The sequence below is a fragment of the Caloenas nicobarica genome, chromosome 3 (assembly GCF_036013445.1).
Source record: "Caloenas nicobarica isolate bCalNic1 chromosome 3, bCalNic1.hap1, whole genome shotgun sequence".
Taxonomy (NCBI): domain Eukaryota; kingdom Metazoa; phylum Chordata; class Aves; order Columbiformes; family Columbidae; genus Caloenas; species Caloenas nicobarica.
In genome coordinates this window covers 110,315,226-110,337,491 of record NC_088247.1, presented here as the reverse complement: position 1 = coordinate 110,337,491, position 22,266 = coordinate 110,315,226, and the positions used below count along the sequence as shown (strand labels likewise).

Below are 22,266 nucleotides of genomic sequence, written 5' to 3'. Positions count from 1 at the left end.
GGGGAGGCTGATGCGCTTCCATCGGCCCGGGGCGGTGCCGGCGGGCGGGCACGCCCCGCCCCTTTCCGGCACCGCCCCCGCTGCCGCGTAGGGGCGTGGAAGGAGGGGGCTGTGGGAACGGGGATTGGCGGGTCTTCAGGGGGCGGAGGAGGTGGTGGGGTGGGATTGGTGGGGTGCCTGGAGGGGGCGGGGCTTGGAGTCGGGGGCCGGGGCCGCGGCGCAGCGGGGCCGGAGCGGGGTCGCGATCGGGTCGGCGGGATGGTGGACAGCGTCTACCGGACGCGGTCGCTGGGGGTGGCGGCGGAGGGGTTGCCGGACCAGTACGCGGATGGACGGGCGGCCCGCGTGTGGCAGCTGTACATTGGGGACACGCGCAGCCGCACGGCCGAGTACCGCAGCTGGCTCCTGGCGCTGCTCCGCCAACACCGCTGCCGCTCTGTCCTCGACGTCGCCTGCGGCACCGGGTGAGGCACCGCGCCCCGCGCCCGCCCGCCTCCCAGGTTCTCCCCACCCCGCGGGGCTAACCTGGGCCCTGTGCCCCTCGGCCGTCCCCAGCACCCCCTCCCCCGCCACAAGCGCTACGGGCCCCCTCGCCTGCCCCCGGCTCCGCTGACAGCTGTCTCCCCAGGGTGGACTCCATCATGCTGCTCGAGGAGGGCTTCCAGGTGACCAGTGTCGACGCCAGCGACAAGATGCTAAAGTATGCGCTGAAGGAGCGCTGGGAGCGGCGCAAGGAGGAGCCCTTCGACCGATGGGGTGCGGGGGTTGCGGGGGCTGGGAGGAACGTAGACACCAAGCCCTGGCACTGGGGACCTCTGCCCTGAACCCCTTCCGCGGCCCCCCCGCCCCGGGTGTCCTGTCCCCAACCCCTTGCTGTGCTCAGGCCCCTGGCATGGGTGTCAGTGTCCAGGCGGCTGTGCTGCAGAGAAAGGGAGAGACTTGCTGGCACCAGCTGCTTGGCAAGTCCAGGCCATGGCCCTCACCTGCCTGCTGGCCCCAGGCTGGATCCAGCACCCGCAGGGGCCAAGTTAGGGCTGGGGGACACTGGGGTGGGGTCCTGCATGCAGGGGAGGCTCTTAGGGTGTCCCTGCCCTGATCCACTCCCCTGTGCTGCAGTTATCGAGGAGGCCAACTGGCTCACCCTGGAAAAGGACCTGGAGAAGCCAGGGGATGGGTTTGACGCAGTCATCTGCCTGGGCAACTCCTTTGCACACCTGCCTGACTTCAAAGGTGAGTTGGTGGGGGAGTGAAGGGGGTGTGGATACCTATGCACATGGTCTTCTAGCAGGCTGAGAATGTGCCCTAACTTATGACATAAGTAGGGCAGTGGATTACTCCCAGTGGAGTTGCTGTGTCATGGCATGTTTCCAGGGAGCCTGGCATGAGTGGGGCCATGAGGTCATGCGGTGGTAGACTTGTGTGCATCTATGTCATATCTCTGGCAAAGCTGGAGACACACCCAGACTTGTGCCTCAAGTGGGGTGGTGGGTTCCCCACGTGGCATACTCTGCCTCACTGAGGCTGAGAACATGCCTGAGCTCATATCATGGGTGGGGCTGTGGGTTCACCAAGCTGAGATTGGGGTGGAAGGTGGTGGGGGCAGCTGTGTGTGTATATGGGTGAGATGGGGCCTCATTGACTGCGCCATATGGTACTGCCAGTGCCTGGGGACAGCATGGTTTCCTGCCCAGGGGACCAGAGTGACCACAAGCTGGCCCTGAGGAACATCGTTAGCATGGTGCGGCCCGGGGGTGTCCTGGTCATCGACCACCGCAACTACGATCACATTCTGGCCACAGGCTGTGCACCGCCTGGCAAGAACATCTACTACAAGGTGGGTGGCTGGCAGACCCAGCATCATGTCACACCCCTTTGCCCCAACCCCTGGCCCCAAGCGGGGCCAGGTGGAGCAGGGCTGTCCCCAGGCTGGGGCCCACCCCATCTCTGCAGGACACAGACATTCTCTTGTGGTCCCCAGAGCGACTTAACGAAGGACATCACCACCTCAGTGCTGCTGGTAAACAACAAGGCACACATGGTGACCCTGGACTACACGGTGCAGGTCCCCCCTACTGAGGCAGGGGCAGCCCCAGAGCTGAGGTGAGAGGGGCCGCAGGGGTGGCTCCCAGCGTGGGGTGGGGGTGGCCGGCGCTGTGCCCTGCTGCCCCCCCACCTCACCATTGTTGCCTCCTCACAGCACGTTTCGGCTCTCGTACTACCCGCACCGGCTGGAGGCCTTCACAGCCCTGCTGAAATGCGCCTTCCAGGGGAAGTGCCAGCACAGCGTACTGGGCGACTTCCAGCCCTACACACCAGGGCAAGCCCACGTTCCCTGCTACTTCATCCACGTTGTGAAGAAGACAGACTGAGGGGGCTGTGAAGATGGTACTGTGGTGGCTGAGAGCTACAAGCAGCTCTGGAGACAAGCAGGGAGCTGGGGACATTTCTGGGAGGTGCCTGGAAGCCCCCTCCCCTTAATGAAGAGCACTCGTGAGAGTTACTGGAGCCCGTGGTCCGTGTGTCCATGTCTGGGCAGGGAATAGGGTGAGGGGGATGGCTGCAGCCACCTCAGGACTCCCAGGGAAGGCAATGCTCAGCCTGGGGAGAAGCATGGGATGGGTGCAGGCACAGTTTCGCCCCCAAACCCCCAGCTACAGGTGCCAGTCATTCCTGTGGTGCAGAGCTTGGGACTCTCCTTGAAGCAGAGAACAAAGGGGAGCTGGCTGCTGGGTGATTGCACGTCCCTGCTGAGCACCCTGCAGCACTGCTCACAGGGGTGTACTGCAAACAGTGTTCTCCCTTGTACCCCACCCCCCAACAGGTGCTAACACCTTGACACTCCTCAGTGCCCCCAGCAGGGCTCCCAGGGTGGGGAGGCTCCACACATCCCTCCCCAGTGCTTTTGCTGCAGCTTCCTCCTTGCCTGCTCTGGGGAAGAGGTGGGAGGCCAGCTGCAGCCGGAGCAGCAGGGCTGGAAACACCCATCAGCTAGGGCTTCATGCTTCCACTGCCTGCAGCTGCTTGCTGAAGAACCAGCCTTTCAAGAGGAGCTCAATGGAGACTGGTCAGCAACAACCACAGTTGACTCAGGGATGCAGCTGCCAGTAGCTGCGGTGCAGGCAGCAGCAGGGCAAAGCACTGACCCGACAGGCTAGGGCGCACACAGGCCCCAGATTTAACATGAGGCTGCCCATGAGCCACACCAGCAGCTGCAGGGACTGGGCAGAGGCAGCTGCTGGCCAGCTGGCTGCCACACATGGCTCAGGAGTAGATTTATTTGTCATCCTTGGCAAAGGCTGGGAATCAGGTCAGATGTGACTGTGCTGGCAGCTGCTGTGAGGCTGCAGAGGGAGGTGAGACAGGACTTCAGGGAGTCTGGGCCAATGCATGGTTGACCCAGATGGCAGCTCTGGGCTGCTTCAGCCAAGGGTTGAGTATTTCTGAGCCTGAAGCACTCCCTCTCCCTGTGACAGGTCTTTCCCAGTATCTGATGGGAATGTCCTTTGCTGCCACTTGTCCCCATTGCCTCTTGTCCTGTCGCCCAGTGCCTCCAGGAAGAACTAGGCTCCCTCTGCAGAGGCAGCTCAGCTCCCAGCTGAGCAAACCCCACTCGCTTGGCCTTTCCTCATTTGCTGTGGGCTCCAGCCACTCTGGCAACCTTTGCTGGACAGGAGTGGCCCTAGGACTCTTCACAGGTGTGCTCCCCCATCTATTTGCAGGACGTTGGTTTCTTTGCAACACCCAGCATGTGCAGGGGCTTACAGAGACCTTCCCGAACACACAGACGCCATCAGCAAGCAAAGACTGGAGGCCAGGAAGTCAATACCTACTGCCAAAAACCTGCATTTATTCAGAAAGACCATGTCAAGCTAAGGCCAGGTGCAGTAGCTGTATCCTGCTGCCCTCTGGCCAATACCCCTTACTGGGGGCTGACACCTCAACAAGCAACTGCCTCCAGCCCACCTCTTGCCACCAAACTGGATGCAGTTTGGGCCTTGCTCCTCCACCAATGTTCTGTCACCCATGGAGACACTTCTACATTGCCCACAATCATGAGACTCTGCTTCCTCCCCATGGGGAAGTCACCCCAGGATGCTCCCAGCAGCCAGAAAGTGCTCCCCAAGATGTGGACCATTACAGAAGCCACCATCAACTTGGCTGAGCTTCCACCAGGCTTTGGCTCAATAAACTGCACAGCCACTTCTTCACCCAAGCTCAAAAGAAGGGGGCCCAGAAGACATCGGAGAAAAGTAGGTGAGTGCCATTTGTGCTTGGTCTCTTGCACCCCTTAACACATCCTCCCCATCACTCCTCCAGTCCCAGCTCTGCTGACCATTAGCAGGCAGCAAACTTCTGCTGGATGAGTCTGTACCTGGCCAGCTCCAGCTCAGAAACTGATGGCTGCAACCTGGTAGCAGCCTGCAGGAAATCTTCCATGGTCAGGATCAGCACAGAGCTCTCGGTATCCAGCCCTGCAGGAGAGAAAACAGGAAAAGGCTGAGAGCCAAGTGCAGGGGTGGCTGGTGAGATCCAACAGCCCCCTCTCCAGCCACCTGCAACTGGAAGAAAAACCTGTCTCTCTCCTTCCCCCTGAGGCCACGCATTGGAGGTGAAGATGATCACACCTGCAGAACCTGCCAGCCTACCAATAACCCAGCAGTCAAACACAGAATCATATCAATAGAATAGTTTGGGTTGGAAGGGACCTTCAAAGGTCATCTAGTCCAATCCCCCTGCAATGAGCAGAGACATCTTCAACTACATCAGGTTGCTCAGAGCCCCGTCCAGCCTGGCCTGGAATGTTTCCAAGGATGGGGCATCTACCACCTCCCTGGGCAACCTGTGCCAGAGTTTCACCACCCTCACTGGAAAAAATTTCTTCCTCATGTCTGGCCTGAACCTCCCCTCCTTTAGTTTAAAACCATTATCCCTTGTCCTATCACAACAGGCCCTGCTAAAAAGCCTGTCTCTATCTTTCTTGTAGGCCCTTTTGAAGTACTGAAAGGCCACAATAACGTCTCCCTGGAGCCTTCTCTTATCCAGGCTGACATGGTCCCAAAGCTGTTGAGGCTTTTTTCACAAAGTTCAGTTACCCGCAGTGGTAATTCTCCTTCCTGCACCTGTGCTGGGCTGCCCCAACACATGGGACAAGTAGGGGCTGGGCTCCTACCTTCCTCGATCCATCCTACTTTGCGTTTGACAGCGCACATCATGGCATCTGAGCACAAGGCGTAGATGTCTGCTCCCGTCAGCTGAGCCGGGCATTTTTCTAGGATGGTGGTGAGATTCACGGAAGGATCCAGTTTAAACCTGCCAAGAGAGAAAACTGCAGGTGTAAAAGCCACAGAAAAAAACAGAGCGGCAGTGAGCGTGACTGGGCAGGACGAATTGGAGGCCACATGTTTAGCTACTTCTGGACTGTGCTCTGCATGCTCCAAAAAATCAAAGGGGTTGGTTTGTTTGGATTTTTTTTCAATCGCAGTCACTTCTTTTCAAAACATCCCCACAGCAAGGTGTTCTTCTGCTAAGAAGGATCAAAGGCAACTTCAAGTTCTCAGAGAAATTATGTGTTCCACATGCCTGGGAACAGCCTACAGCCTGGACTGGTTAATAACATGTTTAATTACAGACAATACGAACCACTGTAACACCAAACCATCTCATCAGAGCCATGCTGCAGACAGTGAGCCTCCTTCAGGCTGGATGGGGCTTCGAGCAACCTGATCTAGGGGGGTTGGACTAGATGACCTTTGAAGGTCCCTTCTAACCCAAACTATTCTATGATTCAGCACAAACAGCAACATGGTGCTGGAGGACATGACTGCCAAGGCACATGGAATGAAATGAATGGCTCGCAGCCAGTCTGCTGCCTTATCAAAGGCAGCAGCAATCACAGCTATCCATGACAGAAAGTCCCTGCAGAGGCAGATTCACAGCTGCTCACCCAGCTGTGGGGGGTATACCTCTGCACCTGAATTGCAGGGCTCGCTTTTCTCACTCCAGAGACGCTTTCAGGAGCTCAGAGCAGCTGAGGAAACAGCCAAACCCCGCTGCTTGGCGATCCCACACAACCAGTGCTCAGAAAGACACACAGAACACAGGCTAAACAACCCTGTGGCATGGCAGGAGAGGCAGTCAGGCGAATGGACCTGCAAACAGCAGAAGATACACTAGGGGAGCTCCTGCAGGAAGCAAATGGGAGCCTCCTGGCATATTGGTGCCCTGCAGTCTCATCACACTGTTAAGATCTGGCTGAGCTCCTCAAGGAGAGCATGTGGGCACAGTGACTGGAAAACTCGACCAACCCCTCCACCTGGACAGACAGGTAAGCCGCTCCCATCTTGACAGAAAACGAGCCCCAGTTCTGCTTCTGGAAGTTGCTCCATCCTCTTCCCTGACCTGCTGACTGTGAGTCAGTGACTCAGGTGCTCCCCAGGACTGAGAAATGAAGCCAAGCTGGAGCACACTATGCATCAAGCCCAGGAAGGCTGCAACCCACCAGAGGGTGGTGGAAGGCTGCTGTGAGAGCACAGGGTCACTCACCTCCTGGTGATGGCACCCAGCACCTGCAGCTGTGACTCTCGGTCTTCATTTATACCCACATAGACCAGCTTGTCAAACCTGTCAGCAGAGAGAATCACAGAATGATTAGGGTGGGAAGGGACCTCTGGAGATCATCTAGTCCAACCCACCTGCTAAAGCAGGTTCACCCAGAGTAGATCACACAGGAATGTGTCCAGGCGGGTCTTGAATGTCTCCAGAGGAGACTCCACAACCTCTCTGGGCAGCCTGTTCCAGAGAGACAGTTGAGAGCAGGCCAAGACAAACCTGGCAGTGGTGCTCAGCTCTGTGTACCATAGACTGAAGGGCAGCCCTAGGGCAGCTCCTTTTGCTGCCAAGTTTGTGGGTGATACAAAGCTTCAAGCAGTCAATGTGCTGGAGACCAGGGCTGCTCCTCAGAGGGACTGGGGTAGGCTGGAGAAACAGGCTTACAGGAACCATGTGAGGTCCAACAACAGCAGATATAAAGTCCTGTCCCAGGATGAGCAAGGTCCAGACATGAGGATAGGCTGGGGGCCAGCTCTGCAGAACAGGCTCTGGGGGTCCAACTCCTCCCACCAGTTTGGTGCCAAGGCAAGTCCCTTATTGCCCTGCTCTGCTGCTGGGGCAACAACCAGAGCAGTGGGGCATAACAAACAGTGGTATCTTGTGCTGCTGCTACAGCCATAAGCACTGGCCTCCTCTTGGCTTCCTATCTCCCCGGTAAGCCAGGGGGCTTCAGGAACTGTCTCTGTGGAGGGAACATGGTGGGGACACAGTCCAGGTCATCAGTGCCTGAGGAGCTCCAGGGAACTACCCTGGAGCGATGCAGGGTAGGACGCAACATACCTGCCCGGCCGAAGCAGAGCTGGGTCCAGGAGGTCAGGCCTGTTTGTAGCTCCAATGACAAATACCTCTCTGGTGGAATGAAGGCCATCAAGCTCAGCCAGGAGCTGTGAGACAACTCTGCAAGAAGCAAGACAGGATGCTCACGACGAGGCCTTGGCAAGTCACCCACTGTCACCCTCAGCCACCACACGAAAAGAGGAATAAGCAAGGCCACAAGCAGGTCCGTGTCTTGGACTTCAGCTCATATTTCTCTTCCCTGAAGAGCCCTGACTGGGTTCTGGAATCACCTGAAGTGACCAACAAGTACCAAACCCAGCCCCTTCCAGAGCTGCTGGTTTGTGTGTGTGAAGATGGATCCTGGGGGCATACAGTGTCACTGGAAGACTCTGAAGAACCCCTCACAGATGGAGAGGAAGACTGGATTGTGACTATCATCTTAGAAATAGAGGTCTGGGGGAAATGTGCACTTGCAGCTTACAGCCCAGAAGACCAATCATATCTTAGGCTGCATCAAAAGGAGCATGGCCAACAGGTCAAAGGAGGTAATTCTGCCCCTCTGCTCTGTTTTGGTGAGACCCCACCTGGAGTCCTGCGTCCAGCTCTGGAACCCTCAGCACAGGAAAGACATGGACCTGTTGGAGAGGGGCCAGAGGAGGCCACAGAAATGATCAGAGGGCTGGAACAGCTCTGCTGTGAGGACAGGCTGAGAGAGCTGGGGTTGTTCAGCCCAGAGAAGAGAAAGCTCCGGGGGGACGTTATTATGGCCTTTCAGTACTTCAAAGGAGCCTATAAGAAAGATGGGGACAGGCTTTTTAGCAGGGCCTGTTGCGATAGGACAAGGGGTAATAGTTTTAAACTAAAAAAGGGGAGATTCAGGTTAGACATAAGGAAGAAACTTTTTACAGCGTGGGTGGTGAAACACTGGCACAGGTTGCCCAGAGAGGTGGTTGATGCCCCATCCCTGGAAACATTCAAGGCCAGGCTGGACGGGGCTCTGAGCAAAATGATCTGGTTGAAGATGTCCCTGCTCATGGCAGGGGGGTTGGACTAGATGACCTTTGGAAGTCCATTCCAACCCAAACTATTCCATGATTCTATGATTCTAAATAATCCTGGGTTTGGGTATCTCCAATCTGTACATACTTCTACCAGAGGCAGCTGACGGGTTTCCCATAGCAAAGAAACAGCAGCTAACAGGAGGAAAGCATGGCAGGGGTGTGACAGATGACCTTGGAGAGGCCACAGGGAGCAGCTGTCATGTCTTAACCAAATGTTTGCACAACAAGCTTGGGCAATCGGCTATCTGTGGCAATGCAAACAGCAGTACTAATGTCCAGAGCGAGGAGACAGGCCATGGAAAAACATTGAAGAGAGCAGGGAGAGGAAAAGTAAAGAGCGAGCTGGGATGGACTCTGCCTCACAGGGCAATGCTGTGCATCCCCCCAGCTGAAGCACATATGCTACTCTTCCAAGGACGCACAATGCTCACTCACCTGTCCATGATGCCCCCTGAATCTCCACTCCGCCCACGACTGGGGGCCAGGGAATCCAGTTCATCAAAGAAGATAATGCAGGGAACAGCTGCCCTGGCTTTGGTGAAGACTGGGAGGAGACAGCACAACAGATGAGAAAGACCTAGAGGAGCAGTCAACAGCAACAGGACCTGCTATATCCCCAGCAGGGAAGAGCTCAGGATGGAAACCAGCTGCTGACTGCCTCACTACCATTAACTGCTCCTGCCTGAGTGCCTCAGTGGAAACAGAGACAGGCAGCATCCAGACAATGGGCCCCGAGGCTCAGCTGTGTCTCTGAAGGGCTGCTGTCCCATCAGGAACACCAGAGAGAAGGGCGACAGGATCAGAGAGAGCACAAGGGGAAGCTGCAGCAAGGCAGGGAACAGACTGGGCATAGGAGAGTTGGGTTCATGTCCCTGCTGGCAGCTGTGGGTTAGAGTTGGGAAGAAGGGTTTAAGCACTCCCTCCTTCCCTCCAGCACCACAGAAAAGCCCCATCTTCCCACACACAGCAGCAGGATGCATCTGCTCACCATTACGCACATTCTCCTCGCTTTGCCCGACGTACATGTTGATGAGCTCTGGCCCTTTGACGCTGTGGGGCAGTGGGAAGAGGAAGCCAGTTAGAGCATGGCTATCCACTGCCAGGAGAAGGTCAGTCCCACTGTATGACCCCTTATTCCTCACCTAAGGAATGTCATGGCGCACGTGGTTGCCACAGCTTTTGCCAGCAAGGTCTTCCCTGTCCCTGGAGGCCCATACAGCAGCAGACCAGAGCGGCACAGACCCAGTGAGAGCAGCTCTGGGTGCTCCAGGGGCAACTGGATAGTGTCCAGGATATCCTTCTTCACCTCTTGGAGCCCACCAACATCCTGCCAGGACACAGAGGGGATCTACCAAGAGAGGGAGAGTCTCTGTCAGCACTTGTTCCTGAGCCCCAAGCAGGCCTGGCCAGCTCTTGTTCCAGTGATGACCAGCCCCTTGTGCCATCAGCTGTGTCTGGCTATGGAGGAAATCAGCCCAGCCATCCCTGCTATGGGATCCCCCAGCATCCACATTTCTCCTCTCTTGAGCTTTGCAATGGGGAAAACCAACTGCACTTGTCCCCAAGCAAGCTGTACTCACAACATGTCGCCTCATCTCCAGTCCTCCATTGCACATTATATCACCTGTCAGCAAAAATACCCTGGGGAAAGGATCTGCCAGGGTTGCCTGCTGCTTTGTAGGGAGAGAGCCCTGCTGCAAAAAGTCCTTGGGAAACATGAGGTAAGGTAAAAATTAAAAAAAAGAAAAAAAAAAAAAAAGAAAAAGAAAAAAAAGAAAAAAAAAAAGAAAAAAAGGTGAGAGGGGGATGCGGGAGAAGTGGGGGAAATGAAAAAAAGAGAAACCCATTCCTACCAATTATGAGCTACTCGTGTTCAGGGCACCTTGTCTCTCAGGGCAGTGAGACCATGCAAGAGCTTCACATCAGACTGACAAAACCTGGGTTACTGGGAACCTCTGTCATATGAAGGAGAATGTGAGAGAGAGACATCCAGGAGGACACTGTACAGAAAACCATCTGCTTTTGAAAGAGGAGATGTAAGAACAAACTCCATGGTTGCTTACAAGAAATAGACAGGGATGGGGTCAAGTGCAAATATGTAAGGGATCATTATGAAGAGAAGACAGCAAACTTGAGAGGGGTGAACCATGCCACTTTTGTTATTTTCTGCTGAGCAAAACAATCTTGCAGGATGCTGCTGCTCTGCTCACAGCTTTAGAAATAGCAGGAATGCCAGTGTCTGCATGACAGATCCTCCTGGGAGTAAGAGCTGCTCTCCTGGGAATGACCACACAGCAAAGCCCCAAAACACTTCCCTGCCACTGCTGGCTGGGTGGGGAACAGGTGCCAGCAAAACGGGGAGTTTAAAAATAGGACGGAGCGAAATTCTTTCCCCCTCAGGCAATTTGGCTTTGCTACTCGAGACGATGTTATCTCATGATATTTTTCCAGCTGTCCAGCAAGTCCACCAGGAAGATCAGGTCAGACAAGACAAGGATTTCCATTCAAAAAAAAAAAAAATCTTTTAAAGCAAAAGACTCTCCTTCTTCAGTGCCCTTGAATGGAAGTGTTGCCATCTCCCCTGCACTCTTGCTTATATTGCCTCGCTAGAAAAAGCTCTACAGACAACAGCATGGGAGCTGGAAAAGTGCAGCAAGGTTGTTTTCAGGGTTGTTTTCATTGTTAAGTCTAGGATGTGTTGCAGACACTGCTTAGAAACTGGAGGTTTCAAATTAGTTCTCTCTAAGAGGCTCAAGCTGTAACTGCAAACAAATGTGTGGCTAACCAGAAAATGCAAACAGGGAGGGAATTGAAAGTTTTGTATATTGAGAGTACCCAGGTCTGCTAATAGGCTTTCTGAACTGCCAGCCAACTACTAAGAAATTGATAAAGGACTGTAAAATACAAACAAAATTAGCTCCCATACACACAGCTCGCTGCCAAGCATGCTCTATGGTTATTGTCTTATAGCAAATGTGGCATACACACCTCAAAGCAGAGCTCATTTCAGTCTCTAGTAAATTTATGAATGAGGTGCCAGAGTAGCTCCTGGATGATGACACCAGCAGGGTGTAACCTTGCTAGAGCAGGACTGCAAGTTGGTGGCTGGGGAAGGCACCAGAATAATTGCTCCAAGGTCACTGTGCTAAGCTCAGTCATTCGCACTCAAGGGAGTGGAGAAACGGCTCTGATCACTTCACTTGGTCCTAACACATTACCTGGCAAAAACAGTCACTCCAGATTCTGTTTCCCTGGGTGCTGAGCTGCCAGATGCAGATCAAGCTCCTCCTTAGAAGCTGACTCTGCTGTTTTTTTCTGACACCCGCTGAAAAAAACACAGCTCTTCAAACTGCCTGGCTGTCAGAAAAGCCTGTGCCAGCCTGAGCAGCATCCAAGGCCAGGGATCAAGTATCAGGCTTCTCACACACGTGGGGAAAATTTCTCACCAGCTTGTGCCCCTCTGTTCCCATACACCAGGTGGCTGCAGAGATCTCAGACAGGCAGCCAGCCTGTAGTTGCCTTTGTCTCTTGAAAGGCTGAGCTACACAGCTGGCACCCCTCTGCCACTCACCAACTGAGCCATCACCAATTAGAGCAGCAAGGGCTTCCTTGACTGAATTCAAATCCAAGAGGGTGAAAAGCACTCATGGGGGAAAGCCCACAGTGGGACTGTTTCCCACCCAAAGCTGGGCGAATACACGGAAGGACACAAGAGGAAGTGACATTCAAGAGCACAGCACCATCTGAGGTCTCTGACAGCTATCTTGAGCCATACAGTCTTAGAGAACCAATCCCCTCTCCTCTTCCCCAGTGTCCTACCTTCGGGGCTCCCACTGCTTGTGAATGGGTGTTGTGCAGCTGGTCCAATGCAAAACTAAAATCCTCCTCAAGCACTGGGAACCCAGCAGTGCAAAAATCTCTCTCCACTTCCTCGCTCAGTCCACCTGGAAAACTGGCGAGGAAAGAGAAGGGAAGGACTCAGGCTCTGGCCCGCTCCTGGCATTATCAGGCTGGCTGCAGCCCCTGCCCTCCCCCGCCATCACTACCTCATGGTCTGAATGCGGGTACAAGCAGCTCGGCTGCTGTGGGACAACAAGGCACAAAAATCTCCCAGCACAAACCCCTGTGAATACAGAAACAAACAGCATAAGTTTAGTCCCTCACCGTAGCTCTGGCTAGGCCATAAAAGGAGTATGGGGAACAATTCCTCGCAGAGCTGTTCTTTGAGCTTCTGTGCCCTGGTTAAAGCCTTTAGCTTTTTTTTGGTTTTTTCTATCAACTATGTCTTCTAGCAGAGCTGACCATCAGCCAACACCTCTGCAAAACCTGTGCAGTACTTAAGCACTAGAAAGGTGAGTGATCTGCAGTTAAAGCTGATGTTAACCACTGAAGAAGTTGATTGGGCTGTGGGAATTACTCCCTTTCTCCATGGCCAGGTAGGAGAGGTTGGCTTGGCACTCCCGGCCTGCTCAATCTCCATCTGCTGCTGTGGTTTCACTCACCGCAGTCTTGCGGGCCAGCTTGGATAGGCTCACTTCTTTGCCCAGCGGCAGACCGGCAGTAAGCATGCTCAGCATTGACCTCCTCTGCTCTTCTGAAGGGGCTCCAATTTTCACCTCGTGAAGGAAAGCGGTTTGCACATCTGTAGGAACATCCTGGGGCTTGCAGGTTGTGCCGATCACCAGAACAGGGTGGCTGTTGATAAAAGGAGGCAGCGCATGGCCTTTCCTCTGAGAAATGCACACATATTGGCCAAGGTGTCCTGCAGCCACTCTCCTCTAGCTTGCCCTTGAACTGCTTTGTGAGCTCTGTCTAAAAGCCAAGGCCCTTCAAATGACATCTTATTTCTTCACTTGATGTCTCCCTCCCTGTGCCCTGGTAATTGTCACCAGCTTCAGGATTCCTCTGGGGTCCAGCTCCCTTCTAGGGTCCTTGTGACCCTTTGCATGCCTCATAGCCAACATGCTAGGTTTGCTCATCTGAATAACTCGGAAACCACCCTCCCAATTCCCTCTGACACTAAGCTGGAAGAACAAGGGCCCTCTGAAGTAAACAAAGCAAGTTAAGGAGAGATTCCACCAGATTAAAAATAAAACAGGGCATGTTAGCAATCAGTCACCTTGATGTAACAGTGACTGCTGCCCTAGGAATGGCAGAAGCAAACAATCACCTCAGATGCCCACAGCAAAGGTTCAGGGTCCATACCTCAGTGCTGGGTCTCTGTCCAGGAGCAGCTGTCTCAGAGTAGCAATGACTCTGGCGTCCTGTCCCAGCCTGTCCCAGTCTCTGACAAGCACCTCGATGTCTTTCAGCACGAGCACACAGGGATGATACTGCTGAGACTGAATGAAGGCCATCTGTACTTTCTCCTCTGTGGCTCCACCAGTGTCACTGCACAAACTAACGCAATCAACCTGTAAAACAGACCACACGGCACAAAGGCTGCAGCAACTGCAACATCCTGTGGGACCCAGGACAACGTTCACTTTGCACAAAGCTTTCTACAGGCAATTCACAGCTGAAAGGAGATCTAAGCGGATGTTTCCCAGAGACATAAAATAGACACATTCAGGACTCTCTGGCATGGAAAAATGGCTGTTTGTTGCTCTTCCGCAGGAGGTGAGGGAGGCAGGAGATTCTTGTCTCAAAGAGGTGAAGCCACAGGACCAGAGAAGTCAATGCAGTGGATGTCACGGCTCAACAGCCTAAGCTGGAAGGGATGGGAAGGCTGTGGAAGAGGCCAAGATGGGGAGAACAAGGTGCCTTGGAAGAACAGTGCAGAGGGAGGCTGAGGAGACTGGTCAACCCAGTACCACACAGTCTCGAAGTGTGAGAGGAAGCCAGAAGGTAAGGGAAAAGAAAAAAAAAAAAAAAAAAAGAAGAAGTTAGAGGTGGCAAGAAGCCCAGACACTGTTTATAAAGCAAACACTTGATAGAGTCATCCAAAGAGGGAGACGTGACTGGTGAACCTTGAACAGCAGCTTGAACACTGCTGGAAAGAGGCAGTGCTGCCTCCTGGTGCTGTGAGGTCGCTCAGGGAAAGCCAAACCATATCTGGAGTTTCCTGGGCCTCATCCTTGGAAAGCCTGGATCAGGGAGAACGCCACAGCCGCAAGAGCTGATGTAAAGGGTAAGGATGAGGACACGGAGCAAAAGAATTCCTGTGCTCCATGTGCTATAGACAAAAACAGAAGTTAGGGCCGTGGCAGGCACAGCCAAGTGGCAGCAGTATCTGTATAGAAGGGCAGAGAGAAAGGACAAAAAACTGCCGTACTGGATCCCAAGAGCTATGGCACATCTGCACAGGAGCTCAGCACCACTAAGATCATGTCCAGAAGATGAGCTGCACAGCAGCTGGCCAAGGTTGTATCCACCTCCCACACTGATCCAGTGTTATTGCTTTACTTGAGTAGACAAGAACAGTTAAAGAGACTAATGTCAACTGAACAAGACCAAACTTCTAAACAGAAGAAAACCCAAATATCCAAAACGCTTGGCTTGTTTTCTGAGTTTATGCTAAAAATACTCAAAAAAAAGGAGCGAGACTATGTTTTCCTTCCACAAAAAGGAACCATCCATCTCTCTTCTTTCTAACTTTCTTTTTCCAAACCCTTTCAGAGCTTCAGAAACTCTCCTAGAAAAGTCACAATGTGACTTTAAATCCCCTCGCTTTTGCAAACATAACTCTACAGAATCAAGGAGATTAAAGTATTTGTGGGATACGCCCAGGCTGTCAAAATGAACAAAAGAGGTGTGCAGAAGGAAAACGGTATTTTTACCAAGTCAGTGAAGACTGCCTTGGTGCCTAGAACCTCCGCTGCTGCACAGAAACAGAGATTACTTGACGAGTAGTGAAGTCATCCCAGCCTGTGCTAACTCTGTCCTTCACTCTAACCTGCTACAGGTTTGTGCCACTTGAATGATGCCTCATTTTCAGTGACTGCCCTTTCCCTGCTGTTGATCTGTTTTGTCTTCCACTTACTTTTCTCAAGCCCATCCCAATATGATCTATGCAGTAGACTCGTGTTGTGGCACAGTGACCCTCATCCACTTCCACAGCAGAAGTAACGCTTCTTATCTTCCTATCCAATTTTGACGTTGTTCCCCTTTCAAAAGCCAAGCACTGCTATGGAAGATTTGAGGGCTTTTTTCACTCTTGGCAGGGGGTAAGTGGTGAATGTGAACACAGTTACACGGCAGCTCTTCTGCAGGCTGCAAGATTTAGAACCAGATCTGGCACACATGCTGGTATCAAACCAAGGGCTGCATTTTTTTTCCTCAGCTTCCTACCCAGCTAGAGAAGACTCATCACCATCTCTGCCTCACTTTCCAACATGCCCTCTTTTCAGCGTATGCAGGGACAATTGAAGACACCCACTGCCACTGCAATTCCTGCCCTCATCACCTCTCCAATTTTTCCTCAGTATATTTTAGCTACTGTCACCCTCTGGGGTATAGTGTCAAGTCAGTGCCCTACCAAATGACAGGAAGTTAGTCTACTGAAATACAACTGTGTATTGCAGTATCTGTAAAGTATTGATACATCATACTGACAGCAGTAATGGCAAACACGGGTAAAGAAAGGTACAAATGCACCCCCTCCAGACCAAGAGACCTCTAAATTCCAGAACACTGGAGGTTACATGCCAGAGGAAATATCTCTTCATGCTTATGCTCTCTTCCTGAGCGCCTGTTACTGGCCAGTCTCAGACATGGACCTTTAGGCTGATCTGAATGGTTACTCTGAGGTTCTGCCCACCAGCAGTCATAATCTGTGCCAGAGTGAGCTACTAAGTTCAGCATACACAAACTCCTTTTGTCTGCATGTGCAGGTGGGAACAGCTTCTGGGTTGCAGCAGGGGTGTTTGTATGGCTAACTTAAAGAACATTTCTGTAATCCTCTGTATATTATAAATCCACCAATCAGGTCACCGTGGAGGAATTACCTTGAAGAGGTGGAGGCTGAGGCAGCTACACACAGCTCTGACAGCCATCAGTTTCCCACTGCCGCTTGGCCCTGAGAGGAGAACGCTGCCGGCCCCACTCAGTGCACTTGCCCTGTAACACAGAGGTAGTTCTCCCAGTGACCAGGGCGCAGGGTCCCAGCTCTCCCAGGGCCTGGTAGGAATTCTAACTCACTGACTGTTGAGGTGAGGCCGAAGAGCATCACAGAGCTGTTTCACAGCATCGGAAAGTCCAGCAGGAGACAAACTGCTCCAGAACTCGTGACTGTTATAGGCTGGTGCAGATGGGACAGCACTGTTTGTTGAACCCACCTGTAAGGAAGGGAAAATAGCACTCTGTGGAACACCACTGCAGAAGAGACAGGTACCAAGTGACAAAGTCTGTTCTGAAATGCCATTTTTCAATGGCAGGAGTCACAAGCCTCTACAGGCAGCACCTCAGTCTCAGATCTTCTGTGCACCCTTCCTGCTCTCCACTGACATCTTACCAGATACAGAGAGGTGTTCTGGGTGTCCACCAGGTAACCCTCAGACTGCTTGCCTTCCACCATGCCTAAAATCTTCCTGACTTTGAAGTAAAGCTCTGGCCACCTAAGGGAAAAAATAAGCAGTCTAAATTCCTGGGTCAAGATCTTGAAGTCAGGAACAATACAGTTGTCAACAAGAAGACAGCTGGAAGGCACGGGTAAGCAGAGATACTCTTGCCCTCTCCCAGGACCCGCATAGATCCTTTATGGACCTCGCTGTGCTGTCTGGCCAGACAGACCAAAAGGACTGTCAACAGTTATAGCTTCTGCTGGTGGCTTCAGTCCACAAGTATGGCTGTACTAACCTTATATAAGAGCTCAAGACATTCTCTCTTCTGGCATCACTTCCTTCTCTAAAACTCTGCAGAGATTCACCTCCAGTGTATAAAACCTTACAGTCCCCTAGGCTGCAGACTAGGACTCACCCAAATACCATGAGAGCCTTACAAGCATCCTGCTCTAGACACCTCACAGGAAAAACACTTCTTCCTACTGGCACAGTTCCAAGCTCTTTAGGTCCCATGAATTCTGCTGTCTTCTCTGGCTTGCCACATGGCTAAAATATAAGTCCACAAATGAAAGACTTGTGCCTCCTACGGTCCTGCCTCACTTCAAGAAACAGCCTAGGAAATACTCATTGTAGCAGTGTTATAAAACTGTTAAATTTTAAAATACATAGCAGAGCTGAGCAGTGTTACAACATGTCGCTGGTATATCCTGCATGAATGACTCAAGGCAACTCTTCGCACTGCACGCCTCAGTTACCTGTGGCAGTTCCCTCAGTGACAGAGCTGAAGCATTTATATTAAAACCAGCCAAATCCTACTGCAAGCACCTCTGCTCTCATACAAAGGTGACTTTCATTTAGCACAGAACTGGTTCAAAACCATATGATCGAAAACAAGGAAGGTAGAATTGGTGGCCAAGGAGAAACTTATTCTAACATGAAATCTAAGGCCTTAAATTCACACTTTGTCACACATTGACAAGCCCAACTGCCACTTTGCTTTCCTTATGTGGCACTGGCTATCCTCAGGCCACCCCTTCCTCCTCTTCATTCTTTTCTCCCATTAGTTTCTTTTTCCTTTCTTCCCTCCATGACTATTTGAGTGAGCTAAGAGAGTCCTCCCTCTTAGCTGCAGCCCTTCATAATCAAAGAAAAAATATTTCCCTCTTCCCCTTAAAATAAGAGCCAGATAAACTCTCAACTCCAGGGGCAGATCAGAATGGAATCAGCTGTTTTGTTTCAAGAGAGTCAATGGTGGAAAAGTATATTTTCTCCTGCAGTATCCATGCAATAGAGCCATAATTTGTTGCCACCTACCTTACAAATTTGTCTGCATTTACATCTAAAAACTCAGCATATCCAAATGTGGGAACACATAGGATGTCTCCCTCCTGGACAAGCCTACCAAAAAAAAAAAAAATCAACAACAACCAACCAACCAAACCCCACCAAAACAAAAAAATCACAACAAAAAAACAAGCAACAGGGAGTTTCAGCACTGAAAGAGAGTAAATCCTTCTGGTCATGTGTCCCCCACCCCTCCATAACACATGCGTTTTTATGGAAAAGAATGTAGCTGTTCACACTGACTCACTCCTTTCCTGTAAATAAAACTACAAATAGATTTGGCATGGACTAGATGTGAGAAGGTGCATCCAGACTACTAAGTGGAACCTTCTGGGAATGGTATAGAAGATAAATGCCATTAAAGAGCATTTCTTCCAGACAAAATACCCTCCTTATCCCTGGAACATCTGAGAATAGTTCCAACAACAGAAAGCATTCACAGCCAAATTAAAGAGGCTTGGTGGCAGGTGGTCATCAGGTGGCAACACATCTGGTTTCCTGACTGATTACTCAACTTCATTCAAAGCTGAAAACTTGAGTTATCAACACAGCCCAGAATGGAAGTTTGCAGGCAGCACTTGGGAGCCCTCAGCATTAGATGGTAAGAGAACAAGGAAGAGGACTTGAAGATTATTGCCAAAGGACAGGATAAGAGGTGTCACGTGCTTTGCTCATAAAGAGAAGACAGTACAAGTGGACATTTTACAACTGCTTGGTGTCTGTACTAAGGTGTTGATTATACACATCATCAGTGTGTATCTGATCTGGGTGCAACAGACAGTGAGGGTGCATCTGACGAATACACCCCATGAACAGAAAGGCGCTGTCTGCCTCGCAGAGCTCACCGGGGTGTTTCGAAATGCTTGTAGAGCACACGGTCATAGCCTCCCTGGGTGCTGTAGGCTGGCGAGCAGACAATCTCCAAGCTCAGCTCCTTGGCGAAGGGGGGCACGGACAGCACCGACCGGCTGCTTTTCCCATCCGCGGCACCGGATCGTTCGTACCTCTGTGGAGGGGAAAGGGCGCACCGTGAGACCGCAGGGCTGTCACCCCCCTGCTCCAGAGGCCTCTGCGTCCCGCAGCGGTGCCCGGCCCCGGCTCACCCGCAGGCGCAGGTGTGCGGCGGCGGCAGGGTCGCAGCCCAGATTGAAGGCCAGGGCGGGGGCCAGCAGCCCGGCGCCGTCGGGCACGCCGTGGCGGGCGGCCCGCGGGTACTCCCAAGGCGGCGGCCGCGCCAACAGCGTCGCCAGGTGCTCGCGAGCCGCCCCCTCGGCGCCCACCCTCACCCACTCCCCCTGGAAGAGCCCCAGCGCCAGCAGCCCGCGCCGGCTCACCCACACCTCCGCCCCGCCGCCGCCCGCCCCGCTCGCGAGGGCCACCCGCAGCAGCAGCGGCGCCGCCGCCGCCACCCCGCCGGGCCTGTCCGCGGCGAAGCGGGAGACGACGGGCGGCGCGGCGGGGCGCCGGCAGGGGGCGCCGCCGGCCGCGGGCTCGCGCGGCGGCGGTGGGGGGGCGAGGGCGGTGTGCGTGGCGTTGCCCAGCAACCCCTGGAGCGCCGGCCGCGCTTCCAGCACCACCGGCCCCGGGCCCGGCCCCGGCAGCGCCTCCCCACGCCGCACCAGCACCGCGCCGGCCGCCGGCCGCCTCGGCCGCCCCGCCGCCCCCAGCAGCACCCAGGCCAGCGCCGGCGGGCGGCGCACCGGCCACACGGCCACCCGCCGACCGGCCACCAGCCCCAGCCGCCGCAGCAGAGCCCCGCGCAGCCACAGCTCCGCGCCCCGCCGGCCGCCCGCCTCCAGCGCCACGGCGCTCAGCAGCACGGCCTGCGCCCCGCCGCGCCCCGCCGGCCGCACCGCCAGCACCAGCCCACCGCCCCGCCCGCGCAGCGCCGCACATAGCGGCGGCGGCGCCAGCAGCAGCGCGGTGGCCGGCGCCAGCTCCGCCGGCGGGGCGTCCAGCGGCCGCAGCACAGCCACCGCCATAGGGCCGCCCCGCCACCGCAGAGCCGAGCGCCTCGAGAGGACGCGGTGCGCAGGCGCGGGGCGGCCCGCCGGGCCTCCTCGCGCTCCGCCAAGGCCACCCAGCGGCAGCGCAGAGCGGCCCCGTGGGGCCAGGGACCATAGAGTGGGCGCCGAGCGGCCGCTTTCCCTCAGCAGCGCCCCGCCTCGGTCTCGCTGCGGGCGGCCCTGGCGGCGGCCTCATCCCGAGCAGCGCCGGTGCGCGCTGCAGCGGCGCCTCGTCCCAGGGCCGGGCCTCCGCGAGGCCTAGCCCCCGGCCCAGCTGCCGCGGCCTGGCGCAGAGCAGAGCCGTGGCACCGGCCCCGTCCTCCTCAGGCTCCAGCGGGACCGCAACCAGGGACCGCGGAAGGCGGAAAGAGGGTGACTGGGGCCAAAATGGTGGGTGAGATGAAACAGAGAAATAAACTTAACAGCAGAGTCAGTTATACTGTTAAGCAGCATTCTTTATTTTATCAGCGCTGGGGAGCTCTGGAGATCATCCTCCATAAGTGCTCCAGCAACTGGACGCTCTTTGCGTTGCTTATATTCACATAATCAATACATATGCATTACAATTTTTGGAAATGGTGACATACTTCTATACTAATAAATAATTGACGACGTTATGTAAGGAATGTTTAACAAAGAACTGTTGTTTTTACATAACTGAGGACCTAGCAACTGACCCCAGCAAGGGGGAAGGACCGAGAGACATCAGACTATGAATTCTTAGCGTAAAACACAGTCTCTTCCTGGAATAGATACTGACACCTGTATATATACTGATACCTGTATTTACAAGTTAATTTAGGGGGAAGTGTAGCCAAAGTACCGAGAATCCATATTGATAAGGGGAAGGGTATTGTATGCGTCGGGGTAGTCTGTAAACCCTGCAGTACCCAACCAATGGGAAACAGGGGAGGGAAATTGCGGCCAGGATTTGGGGGGCCTATAACCAGGGGCTTTTTGCCCTATTAGGTGTGCCTACCTTTAGGTAGAACACCCGGCCTTGCAAAATTGTTATTAAAATATGCTTTGCTGAGAGATCCTGCCTGGGCCTATTATATTTGCAAAATAATTGTTTCCTACACGTTAGTTATAATTGTTTAGTTTCTTACTTACAATACATCTATTAATTATTAGTTAAGTATAAACTAAGCACTCTGCTTCTAGACGTATCACTTAATCTTCTGTCTCCCTCTTGTCGTGCAGAAGGATCTAATACTTGAAAAATATCCCCTCGTTTTGCAGGTGGTCAGAAAGCATTTATCTCATGTCAATTGGTTAATGATGGCTACGTCTTTTATAACTTAATCACAGTATACATTGATTTGGCAGCTTCTCTTCAGAGGCCTTTGCTGCCCTGCCCTCCCCGAGCCTCACACCAGCAGAGTGGAGAATAAGAGGCATGCACCCAGGGCAGAACAGGTTGCCCGCAGCAGTGCCAGCCTGGTGAGATTTTGTGGGCTGAATATGTGCACTTGGTTCATAAGAATGTGCTGGTATTGGTGTTAGTGCTGACCTAACCTTGGAGAGGAGCAGTCTAGGGGAAGTCAGAGTCTCTGATCAGCACCTGTGCCCGCTGCCAGAACCTACCTTGCTCTGGGGAAGGGGCTGCTCGTTGTACCGAGTGCCTGTTCATGCTCCAAGAAGTGAGTAATGAAAAACAAACTCCCAAAGGATTCTTTAATTCTGCATCCAAACACTCCTGCCTGTCGCCCCACAGGTGGACTGGGGTGTTTTGGCCTGAGGGGAAGGAATTTAGCCTGGAGAAAAGGAGGCTGAGGAGAGACCTTATTGCTGTCTACAACTACCTGAAAGCAGGTTGTAGCATGGAGGGTGTTGGTCTCTTCTCCCAAGTAGCAAGTGATAGGACAAGAGGAAATGGCCTCAAGTTGCACCAGGGGAGGTTTAGATTGGATATTAGGAAAAAATTCTTGCTGGAAAGTGTTGTCAGGCATTGGAACAGGCTGCCCA

The 22,266-nt window shown here is 53.5% G+C and overlaps 2 protein-coding genes across 5 annotated transcripts; one reads left to right on the top strand and one right to left on the bottom strand.

Annotated features, from left to right (window-relative positions):
* The first annotated feature begins 209 nt into the window (after positions 1-209).
* On the top strand, positions 210-2,505 carry GNMT (glycine N-methyltransferase). Of its 2 annotated transcripts, none has more exons than XM_065631377.1 (6): positions 210-464; positions 629-756; positions 1,117-1,230; positions 1,692-1,834; positions 1,979-2,100; positions 2,198-2,505. In XM_065631377.1, the coding sequence occupies exons 1-6, from the start codon at positions 259-261 to the stop codon at positions 2,367-2,369; spliced, it is 885 nt and encodes a 294-aa protein (XP_065487449.1). In that variant the 5' UTR covers positions 210-258; the 3' UTR covers positions 2,370-2,505. The 2 variants fall into 2 exon arrangements, with proteins under 2 accessions (XP_065487449.1, XP_065487448.1); XM_065631376.1 differs by having other exon boundaries at positions 1,662-1,834.
* Positions 2,506-3,827: 1,322 nt separating this feature from the next.
* On the bottom strand, positions 3,828-20,280 carry PEX6 (peroxisomal biogenesis factor 6). 3 transcript variants are annotated; one of them, XM_065632534.1, is made up of 17 exons: positions 19,396-20,280; positions 19,138-19,298; positions 18,263-18,346; positions 16,900-17,002; positions 16,587-16,723; positions 16,394-16,505; positions 13,653-13,861; positions 12,950-13,142; positions 12,494-12,570; positions 12,267-12,399; positions 9,590-9,795; positions 9,436-9,497; positions 8,883-8,991; positions 7,390-7,506; positions 6,544-6,621; positions 5,171-5,310; positions 3,828-4,472 (listed from the first exon to the last, which is right to left on the bottom strand). In XM_065632534.1, exons 1-17 carry the CDS (start codon positions 20,272-20,274, stop codon positions 4,336-4,338), a joined length of 2,937 nt encoding a protein of 978 aa, XP_065488606.1. In that variant the 5' UTR covers positions 20,275-20,280; the 3' UTR covers positions 3,828-4,335. The 3 variants fall into 3 exon arrangements, with proteins under 3 accessions (XP_065488606.1, XP_065488607.1, XP_065488608.1); XM_065632535.1 differs by having other exon boundaries at positions 19,633-20,280; XM_065632536.1 differs by lacking the exons at positions 12,267-12,399; positions 12,494-12,570 and having other exon boundaries at positions 19,633-20,280.
* Between the last annotated feature and the right edge of the window lie 1,986 nt (positions 20,281-22,266).

What these genes read in the sequence shown, in the direction of transcription:
- GNMT (XM_065631376.1), top strand. Translation starts at nt 259, where the DNA reads ATGGTGGACAGCGTCTACCGGACGCGGTCGCTGGGGGTGGCGGCGGAG. An exon ending in GCAAGAACATCTACTACAAG is followed by an intron (nt 1,835 to 1,978) that starts GTGGGTGGCTGG and finishes TGTGGTCCCCAG; the next exon opens with AGCGACTTAACGAAGGACAT. An exon ending in GGGGCAGCCCCAGAGCTGAG is followed by an intron (nt 2,101 to 2,197) that starts GTGAGAGGGGCC and finishes GCCTCCTCACAG; the next exon opens with CACGTTTCGGCTCTCGTACT.
- PEX6 (XM_065632534.1), bottom strand. Translation starts at nt 20,274, where the DNA reads ATGGCGGTGGCTGTGCTGCGGCCGCTGGACGCCCCGCCGGCGGAGCTG. An exon ending in CGGCCTCACCTCAACAGTCA is followed by an intron (nt 16,506 to 16,586) that starts GTGAGTTAGAAT and finishes TCTGTGTTACAG; the next exon opens with GGCAAGTGCACTGAGTGGGG. An exon ending in GACAGAGACCCAGCACTGAG is followed by an intron (nt 13,143 to 13,652) that starts GTATGGACCCTG and finishes TTTTATCAACAG; the next exon opens with CCACCCTGTTCTGGTGATCG.